Source organism: Mizuhopecten yessoensis, unplaced genomic scaffold (genome assembly GCF_002113885.1).
Source record: "Mizuhopecten yessoensis strain PY_sf001 unplaced genomic scaffold, ASM211388v2 scaffold9409, whole genome shotgun sequence".
Classification (NCBI taxonomy): Eukaryota; Metazoa; Mollusca; class Bivalvia; order Pectinida; family Pectinidae; genus Mizuhopecten; species Mizuhopecten yessoensis.
Window position 1 is genome coordinate 311,712 of NW_018408033.1, and position 14,922 is coordinate 326,633.

General features: G+C 37.9%; 1 protein-coding gene across 1 annotated transcript; it reads left to right on the forward strand.

Annotated features, from left to right (window-relative positions):
* The first annotated feature begins 2,590 nt into the window (after window positions 1–2,590).
* Window positions 2,591–14,643, forward strand: LOC110458030. Its single transcript, XM_021509572.1, has 8 exons — window positions 2,591–2,639; window positions 4,830–6,145; window positions 6,769–6,856; window positions 7,081–7,134; window positions 9,499–9,681; window positions 11,893–12,078; window positions 12,873–13,073; window positions 14,312–14,643. The coding sequence occupies exons 1-8, from the start codon at window positions 2,591–2,593 to the stop codon at window positions 14,641–14,643; spliced, it is 2,409 nt and encodes an 802-aa protein (XP_021365247.1).
* The last annotated feature ends 279 nt before the right edge of the window (window positions 14,644–14,922 follow it).

The following is a 14,922-nucleotide window of genomic DNA, read 5'->3' on the forward strand; positions in this document are numbered from 1 at the left end:
GTTTGGACGTTTTTTAAGATAACTGACCTCTGTGACCTTGAATATAAGTCAAGGCCAACGATCTGAACAAACTTGATAGCCTGCATGTCATTGGACAAATATCATAATTTCTGGTCTTCTGGTTACCAGAAGAAGTTGTTAAACGACTTTATATTTTAACAAATTTGGTAGCCATTTATCCAAGCATACTACTGGCAAAATATTATCGCCCAGGTCTCTTGTTATTCAGAAAAAAAGTATTTGAAGTAAAAAGTTGACGCCGGGCGGACGGACTGACAACGGACGCGCACCACGGCATCAGCTCACTCCTTCTGTCCATGTGAGTTCAAATTGTAAAAGAAAATACAGAATTACTGGTGTGTATTTAAACGGTTCATTATTGAAATATTAGCAACAACTGTGATGCGAAAATGGTTCAATGGATGTCCATTGGAATCAGCCCCTCCCCTCCGTTTCCCGGATCAGCCCTCGAATTGTGCAATATTCCCCATCGTTTGAAATTTATTCCAGCTAAGCATATTTTCAGACGAAAAGTCACCTTAACTTATATTGCCAAATAAGCTAGTTTGGTCTTCCGTGCATATTGTAATTGTAATCAGAGTCCCTACGACTTTTTACCTGAAACATGTACATGACGCGTCTGGGGACCTAACGTCCCTCGACAGTACATATGTCATGGATGCGTGTTCAAACGTTAGTAAGTTGGAGGTGGAATGACGCATTTCTCTGTTGTTTATTTGTCACGAAACCAACAAAGAGCCATATTCCATGGCACATGTATACATTGTATAAAGTCGTTAAACATTAAATTGTCCATTAGCATGACCGTTCTGGTTTCTGAGTACAATGCCGTTTTTGTCCATTCTTTGTGTATTTTAGATGATGACACTGTCACCGGTGTTTTTCTGTTTTTTGTTTTTTTGTTTTGCCTATTGACAGTTGTAGCCATTTAGAACGACACAATATTAATGTAGACGTTCATAAAATTAACTTATCAAATTAAGTAAAAGTGCTAAAGGGATGCACAAACATCAATAGCAAACAAATTGGTTGCAAAATGTATCACATCGCTATTGGAGAGAAACTGTGTCAATCAAACTGTTGCTTTATAACATTTACACGCATTTGTTTCAAATTGGTACATTAGATCATACAATATTCTACCCCGGCTGTTGCGAGGAACTTAAACCCCAAACAAACAAACAAACAAACAAACAAACAAAATTGAACATATGGAACACCATCATATAGAAGTAGGTATGGCCTGTCCGAAGGGACGAGAGGACAACTTCCTCTCTGCAGTCGACTTTTGTTTATCGACACGAACCCACATTAGATGAAATTATACTTAAGCTATTATTTATTCAGGCCAAAAATTCTCATTTTGGTTAAAGAAATGTTATGAGAGGTTTAAAATCAGAGAAATTCCTCATTTCCGATTATTCTTAAAAAGCTATATTATGCAGCATAATTCATGTTTGGCATTCTGTATCTAGTACTAAATGAATAGCTCCAATCATCCCCTGTGCATGTGTAACGTTCATTTTTCAAGACACATGTACAAGATGTTTGCCGTTGCCTTGATGGCTAAAGTTTTATATTTTTAGTAGTTACAAGATTCATTATGTACACGATTTAATAATTATTTAACTTGAAAATAAGTCGTACTCCTCTCAATTTTAGAAATCATAAATCAAATGGTATTACGCACTTCCCATTCTGTTTCAAAGGTTGTTTAAACCAATTTGGTTTTCCATCTTTTCTCCCTTAGCATCACCTAAGAGTCGTAGAAGGACGACAAATTTGGTTTGGTTTAATTTTGTTTCACGTCCTATTAACAGCTAAGAACATTTAAGGACGTGCCTCCATGTGGGTAGTGTATGCGTGCTTGCGTGTGTATGTGCAGGAGACAGGGTGTGTTGGTGTGCTTGCCTTCTTGTGATAGCGCGGATCTGATGTCGACTGTACGCGCTATCTCACTGAAATGCCATGCCAAAGGCACCAGGCACAGTATTCGGCCCGGTCACATTGTACTAACAGCGGGCGAACAAGTTGCTGCCAATCCCCTTGATGCTGAACGTTAAGCAGGAAATAACAACTACAAATACCATTTTAAAGACTTTTGTATGTCCCGGCATGGGGACAGAACCATTCGCCTTCCTCACCTGCTTGAACGCTCAACAGTCAAGCCAAATGTGAGGTGTTGCCAAGACAGGCGCTAGGAAATAAAACGTAGTTGTATGATACAGATATTTATTTGTGGCTTACTGCTTCTAATAATAAGAACATTAAAATGGTATTAATACGCAGGTTATGCTTTGTATGAAACTATCCCTAAAGTTCCGATGTTTTTTGCTAGTTTGCAGTATTGTATCATTGAATTCAAATTGCAAGTACGTCATTAAGGTAATTATTTGTCCACACACGAGTACCTTGCTCGTTCATTATGTTGCTGCCAGCCGTAACGATATTGGCATCAATAATGCACATGTAATTATACTCTGAAGTGTTCACCGTTCCTTAACAAGGTATATCTGAATCACCAGCCAACGTAAGTGTATTGACCTGGTGGTATAGCAGGGTACAGAAGATGGTGCTTCATGTGGCGTTTTTCGTCTTGATTATCCATTCAATTTTTGGTAAGTCGTTTAAATTTATTTCACCCAAAGTAGTGGTTAGTTTAAACAAATCGATTAATTCTCGGCTGTAGATATTGGCAAACGTCATTGGCCAATATTCCTGAAACGTTTTACATGTCTTCCGAATTTAATTTTAGTTGTGCAGAGTATCGCAAAGTGAAAAAAACCCACCCAAATAGGCCTACTTGAATCTGCCTGAATGTCGTAGGGAGTCCTGCAGAATCGGGGTGGGGGTTCCCATCGGCACTCAATATGACCTTCCCAATTGCAAGGACGTTAAACCCAGAACAAATTAAAAGTCATCCTTTTAAATTTTCGCTATCATTTCTCAGGGTTAATTGAACATATTTGGATACTAATTTTCTATGCTCGTATATGGTTCCGTTTTATTTTATTTAACCTCCTATTAAGGTAATTTAAGGACGCGCCTCCATGCATGTGGTGTATGCGCACTTGTGTGCTTCGTATTATAATTCTCTGTTTTAATCAGGTGAGTAGTTTGACAAGCAAAATTCACTCAATGTTGTAAGGATAATGAAAAGGTAACGATTTCTTCATTTTGATAAAGCTCACCTGGTCAAAAGGAACAATGTGATATAATGTGGTACCGTGGCGTCTCGTCCGTCGAACAACTATTTCTGCAAACGATTTCTTAACCGCTGATTGGAATTTAACTTCATGTTATTGGTGGAGGGGATTCTGTATTGTGCAAAAGGAAGAGCTGACCCCCGGGGGACTTTTGAGCGGTGCCCAATTTGGGTAATTTGGCTTTACTGTTATAATGTTCGACAAGCCCACTGAAAGAGGCTATAGTCGCCTTAGATTTCACTCCCGATGAGTTAAATTCAAAGAACTCAATCAAAAATAGGAATGCATACAATAATTTTAGTATATCACACTTGAACATTAGTTGTTAAAATGTTCCATAGCTTGGTTAACGTAGTCAATATTACGGCATTAAGGATAATATTTCCCTTAGAAAGTTCACCGGACTAAACACCAATCGTCAATCTTTTTAGCGACGCAACTAAACGCTATGAAATGACATAGTTCATTTATACAGTTGTTCGATGGCACAACTCACCAAAATTACCTCGCGCATATCGTGCATTCATCGTCTGAACAAATGGGCGATTTAACGGTCGATAACCCAATTGTGCGATAACACGCACACATATGTACGATAGCCTATGGGAAGATCGGTTAATCGATGTTACGGAATGAAAAAACCCTGAAAGCTCGAGTGAAATATTGCACATCGTCCAAGTCGATCGCTGATGAGGGTTCATCGATGATTGAACCCTAAAATAAGCAACTGGACTAACCTGTGTAAATTTTGTCTGTTACGCTTTGTGTGGAAATTTAACACCCCCTTAAGAGTCAACTAGTAATACAAAACATGTACCCGTTACCTGGTAGTTAACAGGTAACTGGTTATCGGTAAGGCAGTTTTGTTGACGTATTATCTGTGTTTACAGTACGTACATGTATATGTGTACAGCAATATATCTAGAGTTCAACGATTAAGGTTGGGTGTAACAATTTTAATAAGCCACGAGTCCATTACTGTTATATATAATCATAACCTTGTAATTCTGGCTGCAATATGGAAACATACTTAAACGAGGAACGGTTTAAAAAATACGAAATCGTATCTATTCACAGGCTAATCCTTATATCACCCACTATACCTATCGCACCTTTGTTTTGTTCAATCGGTTTTAGAATTGAGCCAGGTTCTGTCTAAAGTTTTCGAGTCACAACTTAGAATAGCTGATATCCCCACCCCATAAACATATATACAATTACTTGGCATGAAGAAACAAACACAACCATGCTACCAGATGCAACCTTTAGTACCGCTCCCGCCCTAAGGGACCTTGTCCCCGAGTTTGTTAGGCAACTCACCAGCTACTTTAAAGTGGAATCTTACTGAAATGTCATACATGGGAACGAAATTATGACATCCCATCTGGTCATATTATAATAGCCACTACCCATTTAAGCAAAACACAGTAATTACCCATGTCACGTCCCCTGTCTTGGTCAGGCACAGATACAATTTTCATCCACTTTTTTTCTTGGGTAAAAAAGAAACAAAAAGGGCAAAACAGAAGCGTCAGGATAATTGTCCGAGGCGGTCAATGTTGTGTTATATTCTTTGTAATAATAATATTTATCCTCTTTCAGGTGTTCGTGGTGGAGTGACTAATCGGGGAAGAAAGTTTTTCCTGGCTTACTCGGATAACTACTACACAGGAAAATATAATCAGGAACTAGAACTTTTTATAATGAACGCTGTCGGAGATCCTGTCACTGTTAACGTCAACGCCCCCCTCTTTCGTGGTTACGACCTTTCCGAAACACGCACAATAGCAAAGGAAGATTATGTGAAACTGACATTTAACATTTCCATTCGACTTGAAAATTCAGAGGTAGCACCAAAGGGCATTCTTGTAGAATCAACTGACGAAATAGTGGTTATTGCTGTGAACCGCGAGCCGTACACAAATGACGCGTTTCTTGCCCTTCCCGAACCAGCACTAGGAACAAGGTACTATGCTGTAAGCTATTTCCCGACAAATCAACCATCACAATTTGTAGTAATTGGCACAAAAGATAACACAGAGGTAAAAATAACCCTCTCAACTAATCCAGATGCGGACGTGGTTCAATTTGATAACAACACGTATGGACCCGGTGATACGATTCGGATCTTGATTGATCAATTTGATTCAGTACAGATACAGAGTCATGGCGATCTCACCGGTTCCCTCGTCCGCACTGACAAGCCAGTTGGCTTCTTAAGTGGTAATAAGAGAACTGAAATTGGGAACAACACCAGATCTAGTGACCACTTGGTAGAATACTTATCGTCGGTAGACAAATGGGGTACAAAATTTGCTGCAGTTCCAATCCCTGGTAGAAAAGTAGGAGACTTCTTCAAAGTCGTTAGCAGTTCTGCAAACACTGTCCTCAAGGTAGAATGTTCTGACGTCTTCGGTAATAGAACCAATTTTGAAAAAACGTTTCAGAAACCTGGGGACTTTGTATTATTGCATTTTTCTTCTGAAAAGTACTGTTCTTTTGTGTCTAATAATGCCATTATGGTAGTTCAATTTGTACATAGCCAGTCCGTCGATGATGGAAACGATATTCATGATCCTGCCATGATTCTGATTACGCCCGTTGCGCAGTACGAGTCGGAGTATCGTTTTAATACTCCACGTTTCACTTGGGGGACGTACGAAAACTTCTTCATGTTTGTCATTAAGTCTGACCAGCGGTCAGGTATCAGAGTGGACAACAACGCCCTGCCAGACAGCACGGTGTTCGTCGACATTCCCGGCACGGATCTTGTGGGAGGATACGTCATAGTTTCTGACGGATATCACGCTATTTACCACATCTCTCCTATTGTGGTGTTCGGAGGATACCTGTACGGGACGGCGAATTGGGAGACCTACGGCATTCCGGCCGGGACACGCATGGCAACAGTTAATGGGGTAAGGATATTAATATCTATTATCACATGGTTCCATCCTACAGGTTTTAGTACAGAGTTAATGAGAGGTAATGTCGGACGCTGCAGATTCCGTAGTTTCTGCAGAGGCGTTTATTTAGCGGACGTTGTTTGGTTGGTTGGCTGTACAGTGAGTAACGTCCTAGCAACAGCTAAGGTAATTTAAGGACGTGTGTTGTGTATGACCGCATGTGTGTCAGTGAAAGAAGAAAATCAAACTCGATCAGCTGTCCCTTTCCCAGAGGCAACTAATTTCACTCAAGGCTGTGCATCGTTTTGAATTATAAACTCAACGCAGTTCTACCATTTTCTGTTATTTGCTAAGATTTGGTCAAATTGAATGATCTGTCTTTCTGAAAGTTTATGTAACAAAACTGACACTTATTCTGATGTCTCTTTGACTGCATTTTAACCGAGATTTTGCTACTTTACATGAAGTAAAAGGTGCCGCTGTGATTGGTCTATACTTATAATGATTTTTTCACACTTCGACAAATATCACTTTTGATTTCCGTCACAGTGTGAAAAATAACAATTTCAGAAAGTCTATATATCAAAAGCAAACATGTGCTAAATGCATGTCATTATTTTTATTTATTAACCAAGCCCTGTAGCCGCAGTACAAGTGTCCTCGGTGACGTAGTTGACAACGATTGTGATGGACTGATTGACGAGGAGCTGGAGAATTCTCTTGGTGTGTTTGTATCACATTAAGCATCCATTTATAATGATAAAAGCACGCCTATAAGTTCCGTTATATCTTTCAGTGCGATCGTATGTATCGCATTAATTATTCCTCAATATACTTACATGTAACAAAGCACAAATAATTCTGCTTTTTGTATTTTCAAGTCAAACAAGTTGTTCACATATCTTGTGTTTAATAAATCTTTTGTAAGTAATATGTTTTCAAACTAGACGATGATGGAGACGGAGAGATAGACGAGGATTGCGCTGTACCGACTTACCCCAGTAAGTACCAATTGTCTACTTATTAATTTTGTTTCATCTTCAATTCAAGAAATGTTTGCCAACCATCGATGTAAAAAAAGACGCGATAGATATAAATATATCTAATTTTAAAAACATAGAAAAAATCAAAGGTTACCAAACTGGATGTAATAAAATATACATATATAATAATTATACCCCCAGCAGAGAAGTCAGGGGATATACTGGAATCTGCTTGTCGGTCCGTCCGTCTGCCTATCTGTCCGTATAAAAAGTTTGTCCATTTCAACGAAAGTTTCCATAGAGGATAAATACCAGCTGAATTTGTGCATCCACGTATTATATTTTTCATTCTGACCCCTTTTACAAAGTTATGGGCCTTTGTTGAATTATCCGTGCCAGACAACTCCTCCAAAACTACGGGACCGATTTCAATAATGGTTTTAAGATATGATAACTACCACCTGATGTTGTGCATCTAGGTGTATTATTTTTCGATCTGACCCTTTTCTACGGAGTAATCGCCCTTTGTTGATAAGTACTTGCCAATACAACTCCTCCAAGACTATGCGGCCATTTGTAACGGACGTTTTCAGATATGCTATTTACGCGCTAATGTTCTTCATCCAACCCTTTTTATGGAGTTATGGCCATTTGTTGAAAATCCTTCTCCTTACAGCTTCTCCTAATCTACTGGGCCAATTTTAAAGACGGTTTACATATATGGTAACTGCTCCCTGAGATTGTGCATCCAAGAAGTACTTGTTCATTCCGATCCTTTTAAAAGGAGTAAGGACCCTTAGTTGAAAGAAACTTGGTCTACCTCCTAAACGACTTGGCCGATTTCAATGAAAGTTTACAGATATGGTATTTAACTCATTGAGAGGGAGTACAGGAAGTATGTCAGTGACCTATATATTTAAACAATTGTACAGCTCAGCCAAAAAAGAAATAATTTCTGGTGGAAGACTATGGATTGCTTTGCAATGCTTTACCTTAGTAAGCTTTTAGCTTACAATTCTGGTTTGTATAGGGGCGGGGTTATTAGTTAGTCTCTGGCTTACAGTTCTTAGTTGTATCTAACTTTTCATCATTTGGGCATCATAATTGTGTCGTAGGGAAACTGCTTAAAATCGTTGCATTTAGTCGCTTGGTTTTTATCATACCGTAAAGCAGGATATCTCCTCGGGGATAATATTTTCGCGATATCGATAGCCAAAATATGACCTGCAAAATCATATCACAAGCGTAAAAATGAGTAGCGATAATAAAATTCTGAACTGGTTGTAACGATTCATTAGCATCATGTTTAATACAATATGTTTGAAAACCGCTATCACATACAAATGTTTGTAGTTATTTTGTTGATGATTAACAAAATACACTTACTTGTTCTTTCTCAATTTGCTGTATACATTTGACTACTTGGCATTGTATACGCCAAGTGTCCAGTCACGATGCTAAAACACCACCAAAATCTAGTTAAATCAAATGTCCAGATAGCAAACATTTCTGCCCGCGTGAGCGGTTTATATGTAGTCAATAACTAGCTACGGGCCGTTACCAGAAACAGGTACTATGTCTCTTTCGACGTCGTTTAGGTTATACCGTAGTTTCGAGGATTTTCATTTGAACAATCTACTTTGGGACACAGATATTGCAACACATTTGCAACACGATTTATTAATTACCTCACTTTTCGGCATGCAAATACGTCCTATTTACAGCTTAGTTCATTTAAGGACGTGCTTCCATGTGGTATGTACATGCTGGTGACAGATTATGTTGGTTTAATTGCCTCCTTGCGATAGTGCAGAACTGATGCCGACTTTAGAGTGCTGCATCACTGAAACACCATACCGGAGGCAAATAGCACAGCATTTAGCCCTTTAACATTATAATGAAAACGGTAGAACCGTTGCCTAATTTTACATATTCCAACCTGCAGGGGTAGAAAGATAGTAAACGAAAAACATACAATGTCGTTTCAAACAAATGTTGTCCGTCATCTGCAAAATTCGACACTTTTTGCTTCGGTCTCTCAACCTGTTGTCCATTTTGCTCAGTGCGACTTATTTGACGCCAGTTAGATCTATAACAGCCAACCAATGACACGGAAGAAACGGTCACTACTGCTCATTGAAACCATAATCATCAATAATATTCTCCCATACAAGATTAAGAATTGTATATCAGCACATTTTATATTCATTCATAACAGACATCACTTTTCTGAAAACATTTGTATAGGAAGAAAAGCAGCTCTGTAGGCATAAAATTCAAGATCATTTCCCTTCTTTTAAGAAATGATCGTCAAGTAATTACGGAGGACGTTAGAAAACCTTCATAAACTAGGAAAGGTTTTATTTTACTATTGATCTGCAGTCGATGGTAATTGGTCACCGTGGTCAGATTGGGGAGGCTGTAGCGTTACCTGCACATCTGACATCAATCCATCCGGGCAACAACAACGCCATAGAAGATGCTCTGCAAAGTATGACGGTAAAAATTGTCTAGAAAGCGACGTGGATGTAGAGAAAAAGACGTGTACCCCGGACCGTTGTCCACGTAAGTTGTGGATGTCCTTCAGATTCGTTGATCTATGATTTTTTTTTATATATTAATTCAAGTTGAAAATAAAAGTAACAAGCATGTCTGTATTTAACAGACGGTTGCACTTTAACATTTTCAATACTGGTATAAATCCTGCGTTACACTTATCTAAGTTTAAACGTTGTTGTTGTGGTTTCACTTTTGTTAATACATGTAAACCATTCTGCCAGATGTTGCTAAGGCATTGGGAAGTACAACAAGCAAATGATGTCTTATCAGAGGGAAAGACAATCTGCAAATACATATAAATTACGTTGGAACAACCAGCTATGATTTTCTATATTGTTGTTCAAGTCTGAAAATATGTATGCATAAATTATGAACATTACAAGGTTGGTTGGCTGTAAAGAGATTAACGTCCCTGCAGCGGATAAGGTCATTCAAGGACGTGCCTGCGTGTGTGTTGTGTATGCCTGCATGTGTAACGTATATGAAAAGGGCAACAATTCTGATATTGACTGGTATTTGGTGGTTTGTATTAGGTTAAGCATTCGTGCACCAAGATGGCATTTTCGAGGTTTTCGTCTCGTCACATCGTCGAATTGAAGTTTGTGTCTTTAGGTTTCTTTGATAAATATCAATTATAGCACGGCAAAATTATGATTATATAAAATTGAAGAAGATACCATAAGCCTATACTCGCAAATCTGATTCAAGAAATCGTAATTAAAGTCATATTACAGGGAAAACGACCTGAATTGTTTATGCGTACTGCAACAGCAATACTGTAGTATTATTGATTTGTTTCATTTTTCATTTCATCAAATTTTATTGACAAGATGTCGTAATCAATTGGATTGAATAACAGGCAAAGCCTATATACATTCTCTCCGTCAAATGGCCAAAGTAGAATAAACAAGGAGACATAATATTTTAGACATGTTGCAAATGAAAAAAATAACACAAAATAATTCATATTAACACAAGGCTAAGGGGAAGTAACTCATGAAGGAAACATCTCACACACCTCATACACACTTACACACACATACAAGTACATGTACAAATACATTTATTTCAGCATATATATACACTATCATAGACAGATATTGGCAGGCTTAGACCAAAAGTCCATGTGCATATATTGCACAGGTCACTGCTACCAACAACTGTTACAATTAGAAATAATAAATTCATTTAATACATATAGAGTGTAATTATTTACAATGTCAAGATAAGTACACGTAATAGACAGTAGTCATGCTTAACTAGCATCTCCTGGATGTAATATAGAATATATAGTATATTTTTGTTTAACATCATGGCTTTAAGTCATATAAAAATTAAAACGACGGGATTTTCCAATAAAAAAATGCACATCATCAAGTATTCTTCTATTTGTAAGCCCATCACAATCAGGATAGATTTGTTATTATCTGTATTGGCCTAGATATTGGTCTGAGGCCTACTTCATTGGCCTGATGCAAAGATGAAGGTAAATGTAGCAAGCCGAGAACTAATAACGCGCCATTACAGAAATAACCCATCAATAATGTCTTTTTCAATTAAACTTGTGACAATCAAAAAGAAAGTCATGACAAAGCAGAATTAATATAGAAAACATATTGTTTATTTTCCAAGCATCCATCATGTTAACAATATAACCTCGTCCGTCTGTCGCTCTGTGACGTTTGTATCAAAAATTAGAATGTCACTAATACAATTATGGTCGTAACATAATTTGCTTACTGAACCATTACATAGATATGCTAAGGATAAACAAAGAACGCTGATCTCTTCAATAAAACGTATAAGCTTTCTACCTGGCACAATGACTGACTGTCCAACTGCACAAATCGTGTCGAATATGAAGTATACAAGTCCACTGATTCTTCACTTATATAAACCATTCACTCCAATTTCATTTCAGTCATTGTTGTTGAGACAATTCCTCATCTTTTGTTCATTTGTTCGTCTGCTCCCCGTTTGTCATCCATTTTCTTTTCGATATCGTAACGTTAGACCGACCATTTCAAACGCGTCTTGAAAATGACGTAGAGGATTCCGAGTGTCGGGATGCGTTCGTTTCGCGTAAAATCTTGTATTGGCCGTGTTGTTCTTGTATTGGCCGTGTTTTTGTATTTCCCGCTGCTTATTCTTTTGTATTGCGACAATATCAAGCCAGCTACTTAATAGTCTTATTGTTATAGCACATTTTATTGACAGCTGTGAATGGAAGCTGGACTGACTGGGGTGCCTGGAGTTACTGCGTGGGATGTGTGCCCTCCACATCACCAACGTCTGGTAAACAAACCAGACATCGTACCTGCACAAATCCGAGACCTACTTTTGGCGGACTTGATTGTCCATCAGATGACCTTCCTGTGGAATCTACGTCGTGCCCCTGCCCAAGTAAGCGTCCTGCAGATAGTAAATGAATGCTTGTTTGGTTATTGTACGACATTTATCTTGTTAATTTGTACGACATACTACCGCCAGCACTCACACATACATTACACATATGGAGGAGGCACGTCCTTTAAATGACTTGAGAATTTGACAAATATCAAATACAACTTCATATGAATATTGTATGCGCGTGTGCTGGAAGCAGTATGTTGGTTCTGCTGGGTTTTGAGTGCTTCCCAACTGAAAGACCATACCGAAGACAAGCGATAGAGTGGGACAGCTCATATCTTGGTATATATACATGCTAATTCATTCATGGTATATTACGTTGCAGAAAACATGCCACGATACATTCATATTCGTGTTTTGGTAAGTAGTCTGATATTTTCATCAGGTAGAACTCTAGCACTGACATGTCAGTAAAGGTCCCGCTATGTGCCTTCATATCTACATTTTTTAATCCCTTATTGACCATCTGTATATCACATTGTAACACTTTGCTAAATTAAATAAAGAAGAAAAAAAAATGTACTACCCCTGGTATGTTTTTAGTTACAGTGACCTTGACCTTAGAAAATGTCAAACCCTTATCGCGTATAGCAAGTTTACATTTCAAGGTATATCACAATGTCAAATGGACGTGTGGACGGACGGACACCTCGAATACGAAAGGCATCCGCGGGGTCCTAAAGATCTCTGCTTAAATTCGTATTCATTCTGAAAAGAAAATATACATCTTTCACCGAAAAGCTATGAACCAGTACTTCTTAAAATGAAATTTATTTTTCACTTTGTAGTTAATGGAAATTGGTCCAAATGGGAACCTTGGGGTCGGTGCTCTATGACATGTAATCCGTATACCGGAAGTGACCTGATAATTACTGGAACGCACACTCGGTCAAGGTCATGCTCTAACCCCACCCCACAGCATGGTGGCAGTCAATGCGATGGCAATGGAACTGACATCGGTAGCTGTCTTGAAGATACGTCTTGTCCCGGTAAGTGCCGCATATTTGCAGAACCGTCAATTTCATAGTCAGGTTGCGGTAGGTTAATTTGGCAAAATATATTTTGATTATCTTTGACATGTATCGGTATCTATGAAAATGTCGAGTGATGTAGGTTGTTATAGGAATTTGTTTTTTAAGACTGAATAATTCAACAATAACTTTGTATACTTCCCCAGGGATATCAGACGGGGAAATAACAATATAAGGCTTTTCTTATAGGCACGCCGACACAAGTCAAAATCTGTTAAACCAAAAAGGAAGTCATGACAAATGCAGAATGAATATAGATTTTTTTTGTTTATTTTCCAAGCATCCATCATGTAAACAAAACAGACTCATGCATGCACAAATGTATCTATAAATAATACATTGCATGTCGACATAATTTAATAATTGTTTCGGTAATGAAAGACATTATCATCGTGTGAATGGAATTATTTTAAATGACACGATCATAGTATCAATACACACTTTCAACATTTCATAACTCGCATTTGTTATTGATAATTCAATCAAAAGGTATTGATGGTGCATGGGACGCGTGGGGCTCTTGGACAGACTGTGTACGCATTCGAGTAAGATCATGCGCAAATCCCGCTCCTGTTGGTGCTGGACTTGATTGTATAGGCGAAAACAATCAGTCTACTGTCTGTCCTTCAGGTATGTTAAATACTAAAAATCTAAACAATAGAAACATGGTCACTTAAGAAATCATATTTGTTTTTGTTATTGTAATGTTTCACGGCCCATCGACATTGCATGTCATTTACAGCCAAACAATACTGTTATGTTCACAGGAATGAAAACATCAAACTAGAAATAAAAAACTGAAAGGTACAAATGTAAAACTACATAAACAGTGAACGAACTATTTTTAAAATATATGAGATTTTCCTATAAACAAAAATTGAGTTTAAATAATCATATATTGATTGCTTGCAAAAAAAACTGAATAGATAAAACTTTTATATACGTTGCATTATAGAATCTATCATAATTTCATTTGAAATCAGCGCATTCAATCATAAAATGTTTGACTGTAAATGGCTGATCACATGCGTCAAAATACGGTTGGTCTTAGGGACGTAAAATGTAACTATGTGTGACGCAACTACACATATATATACACAAGGTTTTCTGATATTCGATCCTGTTATATAAGCAGTGTAGGGTTACTCTGCGTACTGTTCACTGTTTTAAATAAAAATATTGTTTTATTAATTTAGAAATATCCTCTACAGCGCCCTCAAGTCAGTGTGCGTGCTCTGCGACCACACAATCACAAGTAACATCTTCCCCATCACCTCCTACTCCGGATGAGTTGGCAAGGATTCTTCAAGATCTAAATGTTCAACTGAGGCGAAACAAAAAGGATACAGCCAAGTACAAAAGAAGTCTCAATTCCGCTCCTGACTCCAGGGGGAGCAGTCAAATCATGGGGTTTATAATGATCGGCATTATCGCTATCGGTCTCGTGGCATTCATGCTGATGGATCTGGAAAAGGTCTATAGACTTCTTCGGGAACGGGACCGGCCGTTGCCATATGTTGTTGATTGAAATTTTCATTATGTGAATGCAAACTTCTTGTCAAGGTATCGAACTATTGATATTTGAACTATGTATAGAGTTATTCATTATTGCAGTAAACTTTTTCAATGGACCATAATTAATCAGAAAGCTGCGATAACCAAGATATTTTGCGTTTGTATTGTAAAATGTCTCGTCATTTTAAACTACATCAATAGAAAACGAAATGGTTACAACAGATATCATATCTCATATTGGTGATCAAATGGTTACAACAGATATCATATCTCATATTGGTGATCAAATGGT

Coding starts and splice junctions, on each gene's coding strand:
- LOC110458030 (XM_021509572.1), top strand. CDS start 2,591: ATGGTGCTTCATGTGGCGTTTTTCGTCTTGATTATCCATTCAATTTTT. Junction 2,640..4,829: donor GATTATCCATTCAATTTTTG/GTAAGTCGTTTA, acceptor ATCCTCTTTCAG/GTGTTCGTGGTGGAGTGACT. Junction 6,146..6,768: donor GCATGGCAACAGTTAATGGG/GTAAGGATATTA, acceptor TTATTAACCAAG/CCCTGTAGCCGCAGTACAAG.